This window comes from Centruroides sculpturatus, unplaced genomic scaffold (genome assembly GCF_000671375.1).
Source record: "Centruroides sculpturatus isolate CEXI.00-Female unplaced genomic scaffold, Cexi_2.0 scaffold81, whole genome shotgun sequence".
NCBI lineage: Eukaryota > Metazoa > Arthropoda > Arachnida > Scorpiones > Buthidae > Centruroides > Centruroides sculpturatus.
In genome coordinates this window covers 1,049,325-1,055,324 of record NW_019384371.1, presented here as the reverse complement: position 1 = coordinate 1,055,324, position 6,000 = coordinate 1,049,325, and the positions used below count along the sequence as shown (strand labels likewise).

Genomic DNA, 6,000 nt, shown 5'->3' with positions numbered 1-6,000 from the left:
AAAAGTAACTTTTGTTATCATGGAATTATAACAAAACCTGCCAATTCAATATAAATGGAAAAAAAATATTATATGGAATTGAACGAAAATGAAAATTTGCTTGATAATTCAACTACGCTTGTTGGAGAACAATAAAAACACTACACTCAACAAGCCACCAATAAAACTCAACTGCCTAACCTATAACCAAAGTCTCCTTTTAATTTGTTTTTAAAAAAAGACGCTTGACAAACTTGCCCCGCATGCCGAAGTTGCCCCGGTCTCCCCTAAGCAGAACAGATAATTTGAAAACTTTATGAGAATGCTATTAAAAAATTTTAATGTTAGTTTTTAAAATATCAATAAATACGAGGGAAAAATTGTAAAACAAATTCAAAGGCAGAATAACAATAAGCAATTGAGGAAGGGCAAAGACAATAGCTCGAGATACGTATTTGTTAAACAAATGCTGCTATATATAATAATATTTCAGGAAATAAAGCGCATTTGTAGTTCTATCATTAGTCGTTGTTATGTAAAGAAATAGTTTCACAATAGGAAAAATGAATAAGTTTTTAATTTCGAAAAAACAATCTTGCAATAAAGAATTCTTGTGAACTCATCGTAATTTTTATAGGCAGTTCATCTCCATTTCATCTCACTGGGATGAAGCAAATTTCAGACTGATACATGTTATCTATAGTGTTTCAGTATTTGTATTTAACATTTCTGCCAAAAGGAATCCTTATTGCAAGTCTAATTACTGTATTTTCTACTATATCTCATACAACAATATCAGACAAATCTCATTCGAAGTAACATTAAATATATATATTTTTGTTTTAGTTTGTCTCAAATAATTATTTTCGCTGAATTTTTGTATTGTTTCCATTTTACTCTTTCTGTCCTGCGGGCACTAAAAGAGCCTTTTTTCAGACTCATTGTGAGTTTGACCAGGGTCACAACGAGACGACCGAGTGATGAAGGACAAGGTCCCACGTATCCGGCTTAGCCCTTAAAAAATTCTTGGGGTTGCTGCCCTCATTCGATATATCAGAGCGGTAGGCTGCTGCCTTAAACCGCCTCGGTCATTTAACCGAATTTCTTTATTTATAAATAATAATAATAAATTGAATTTAAACCTCTGACCTTTAAATAACGGCGAAATATTTTGAAAAAGTTTAAGTGGTCCAAATGCACTATATTGACCGAGGGTCAGTTCGACCAAAAAGACGGGTAAACCTATGACAAAGACCATGATGATGTAAGGCACGACGAAAGCACCTAAAAAAAATTCGTAAGTTACCTAAAATCGATTAATTATGTAATTGTAATTATCATTTTAAAAATATATTCAAGGTTGAGCGTGGTTCCGACTTACCGCCTCCGTTTTTATACGTTAAATAAGGAAATCGCCAGACATTTCCTAAACCCACTGCAGTTCCTAAACAAGCTAAAATAAAATCGAATCTTCCTCCCCAATGTCCTCGATTGGGTATTTCTTCTTCGCAATTTTCTTCCTCTACTGAACAATTCTTTTCTTTCTCCATTCTTGTCCTAGAAATTTGAATAAATTATTTTATAAATATTAATATTTCTTTTAAAAAATTAATAATTAAAGAAATTTACATTCAAATAAGCAGAAAAAGAGGGAGAAAACAAGTAAATTATGAGATATTTTTAAAATTAGTATATGCAAAATCTTATAAATATCATTGAGAAATCAAAATCTAGTTTCGAAGATTTCTGAAAGGAACAACCTTTGAATACAGTTTCTTCCTAAAATGATCTCCATAATGCTCTCTTTCTCTGAAGTTTGATGAATGATAACAGCTTCCTCCTTATCATCATTCAAAATATTCGTTTTAAAATGTTGTAAGTACTGTCTGGGACAAGTTTTCTAGTGATCTCTTTCCGTTGAGATTTTTAATCGAACTCTGAGAGTGCTCACGAAAAGTTCCTGGGATTCTTCACTCCACAGTGCTAAGAATTAATTCTAAATGTCTGTAGATGGTGTTGAATAGGGATAGTTTAATTTACGATCATCCTGTATTTGCTGTATGTTTTCCTCTGTCTTCATAAAGGAATACTGGTCCGAATTATTTTCGGATTCTGATGAATTTTATGGATACGTCATACCAAAATGTCGTTTTCTATTCTTTACTAACCCATTCAATTTTGTAAAATGTGTAAAACTGTAACCGGCATTACATTATGCAAACATTTCAGGTAACGTATTCAATTCAAACACCAAAACAATTTCTTATACATGTATGTACACAATGATTGATAATTATTCTTTTGGCCAATTTAAAATAAAATCGAGATTTACAGTGATTTAAAATTTTTAAAAATGTCTTAATATAGATATGAGTTTATATCCAAAAACTCTTTAGTGCAATTCAATAGATATCACAATAAATAATCTGTATTGAATATATCAATTATTTTCGTCGAATATAAACGAAAAATAGATTTATTGCAGAATCTTGGGAGCAGTTCAGATTTATTTCAACGAATTTTTGGTTATTTTCTCGAAATCAAATGTAAATTAGAAGCGATAATAAAGTTTTATTGGCATTTTCGATATCAAGACTTTATAAATGTTTGTAAATTTAGATTTTCATATAAACTTTTGTGGTGCTTGAGAAAGATGCAAAGAATAAGTTGGACGGAGAAAATAACAAATGAGGAAGTTTTGGACAGGCTGGGCTTGAGGAGAAGGTTGCTTATAAATATCCAACAAAGAAAGGTACGATATGCTGGGCATTTGGCTAGAGGATCAGGAGGACAACTACTAAAGACGGTGATTGAGGGACTGGTGGAGGGGACAAGACCTAGAGGAAGACCCCGAAAGACTTGGAGAGATAACATCAAAGACTGGACTGGAAAGGATTTAAGAGAAGCTTGGAATAGAGAAACATGGAGAGGAATAGTTCATCAAATGCAACCCTCTGTAGAGAGGATGCCACTGGATAGATAGATAGATAAACTTTTGGGTACTTTAACTATAACTACAAAATTATGGTGTATTGCAAAAGAATAAATAAGTGACTTACAGTAATTACTCTTCTATATAATTATAATTTCTAAAAAAACTGTGTTAAGTTTTAAATTATGTCAAGGTTTCGGTTGTAGCAAAGCACTTTAAATTAATTTTAAAAACATTAATCAGCATACTTATGACATGTTAGAGGTTCATTTTAATAAAAAATTCCCTTCGTTAATTGCTTATTAAAGATTTTCTTAACTTAATGTTGTTATAACACATTATATTTTTCATTATCTGTGTCTCTTTAACCAATTATTTTACTAAATCTTTTAATTTTATTATAGATAAAATTATTAACTCAACTGTCAGCAAATTATATCTAATTTATATATATAATTTTAATCATACATTAAATGCATTACTCATTTTAAATAATATATTAAATCGACTTTTTTGCGTAATAAAAATAAATAATGAAATAATATTTTAAAAAACCAAATTCATTTTTTTCAGAAAAACTCCAGTAATCTTTTCAGGATTCCAAATTTTTCGGGCCACGTTTTTCAACATTAGGCCCTCCCATCGAAACCATTGTAGATTTGGTCGAATTCACGATGGGTTTGAAAAAAGGACCACTTATTAAATTAATAGTACACACAGGGCGGAAAGAGTAAAAAAAATTCCAATCGATTCTATCTAAAAATTAACATATATACGGTATTTTCTTAGATGATTCGACAGAAGACGGAAAGAATCAAACATGGACTCCCACAGGCGCGGAAAATTAATTATATAAGTTGAGAACACGTACCTTATGAATCTCTTTCAATACACGAAGCAAATTTATAGTTTATCTTATGCAAATTTTCAAACAAAAGAACGATACGGAGAGTTTAGATACTTTAAAAATAGATTCAATATGAAAAAATAAGATTATTACAAAAATAAAACTCTAATCTTGACAATCAAAATGTGTAATTTACTTGTGCTCATTGTATTTTGTATTTGAACTATTAAAAACAGAAATGACATAATAGATGGATTGCATCAAATAAATTATTTTTTTCCAATAACACATGAGATCAGCTTAATTTTAATAATGACAAAAAAAAACTTGTATATAAATAAAGATTATTTTTTTAAAATCTCAACTGCTTTTTCTCCAGAAAATGATTTGTAAAAATTTGTACAAGAAATTCTCTGGAGGAAATTCTAAAGTAACTTTTTATGCGAAACTGGCCCCTATTTAGGTGTTAGACACTGAAGATAACATGGAAAACTCTATGTGGCTAGTCAACTAGGCTAATCAGGCGCGAACTCGCAACCATTATTAAACAAATAATAAACAATACAGAAATAAATATGAAATGACGAGTATGCATTTTTAAATGAGTATAAAAGAAAATGAACGCAAAAGAAACTTGACATGTTCTTTCTTTCGTTACTTTTCGTACGTAATTGTCTAAGAATATCATCGTAAAATCAGCCCCTTATGCATGCAATTAACAGGAAATAAAACATATAAGGAAGTAGACTTTATGGAACCAAAATGGCTGTTTTAGATGCGTGAATTTTAGATTAAAAGCTAACGTGAAATAACTGTCTTATTGACAAAAAAAAACTCGTTTACCTACTTTTTAAACTTAGAAAGAATTTAAATAACAAGTAATTCGATCTCATTTTGTATAAAAATTCAAATTATGTAACAGACTAAATGATTTGAATTCCGATATATTTAGTAGTTAACGAGATAATATGTATGGGGTTTTATTTGAAATATGTGTATCTTTTATGGTAGCCAATAACCAAAATTAAAGGCGTCATTTTACTGCACCTGGCGAGAAAACCCAGGAATATTTTAGGGATTCGTCCTTGGCATATAGGGTCCATCCTTAACAACTTGGCCCCGCCCATTGTGGACCTACTCGAACCCACAATGGGTAATTAATTCATTAATGATTTTTAAAAACCCTGTTCTGTCTTTACCAAAAGTTTTAAACTTTTGGTAAAGAACAGAACAGGATTTCCCAACGGGATTGGTATTGACCCCTTAGTAGTCAATGAAAGTTTCAGGGGGTCGATAAAACTTTGAAAATATAAAAAATTTATTTAAAAATATTAAAAATTTTACAGTTTTTTCTCTCAAATAATGTAGGAAGATGTCTTTTATAAATTATGTAAGAGACTGTTGCATATATAATAATAATATATATAGGCCTATATAATATAAGTTATATAATATTGTATAATATATAATATATAATATTGAAAGGGTTCGATGAAAAATTAAAATTTCTTAAAAGGGAAAAGGTTGGGAACCCCTGGTATAGAATAATCACAAAGTACTGTACCTTGCCAATTTATTACACCATTGACTAACATAATGCTTTTTGTATAATTTTCTTCTTTTTTCTTCGTAATATTGTTTAAGGAATTAGTATTTTTTATGTTATTATATTTCTCTAATGTTTCACAAACACTTCTAATAAATATTTTACATGGCATCATTGTAAATGTAAGAAAAATCAACTTTCTAATACAAAAAGAAAACTGATAGAGGTTCTTATTAAGGTATGGCACCATATCCCATTGATAAGAACAAAAATTTAAAGAAAAACGTATAAAAATCCTTGTTATATAAAGCTGTAAAAGGTGGTCATACAAAATATTAATTTTCATTTTTCATTTTTTAAATTTTATATGCAAAAACTTACTTTTTATTTCAAAAAACATAATAAATATAGATATTTTAAATAATTCTATCAACAATTGTATTATTATTATTATTGATTTATTGCATCAAAAACTAAGAAATTATCAATTTTTTGCATGGGTCTAATAATTTAGCAAAGTGCCGTACATTGTAGTTAGGAGTTATCTATATATTTCCTTCCATTCTTCACAAAAATTGAATATTTTTCATTTTCTTCTGCAGATCTTTCAAGGTGACGTCATTAAAATCGTTCCTAATAATTACTTTTAGATTTTCAGCTGCTGTTAGAAACAGTTTAGAAGTTTTCCTTTTCAAA

At 29.4% G+C, this 6,000-nt stretch overlaps 1 protein-coding gene across 1 annotated transcript in view; it reads right to left on the bottom strand.

The window, feature by feature from the left end:
- The window catches only part of LOC111614741 (sodium- and chloride-dependent glycine transporter 2-like), a 46,699-nt gene that overhangs the window by 18,350 nt on the left and 22,349 nt on the right, over positions 1 to 6,000 (bottom strand). The window contains exons 2-3 of the mRNA XM_023356106.1: positions 1,361 to 1,536; positions 1,129 to 1,263 (exon numbers count right to left, since the gene is read on the bottom strand). Coding sequence (XP_023211874.1) covers positions 1,129 to 1,263; positions 1,361 to 1,529 — 304 coding nt within the window. The 5' untranslated portion in view covers positions 1,530 to 1,536. The remainder of the gene's footprint in view (positions 1 to 1,128; positions 1,264 to 1,360; positions 1,537 to 6,000) is intronic.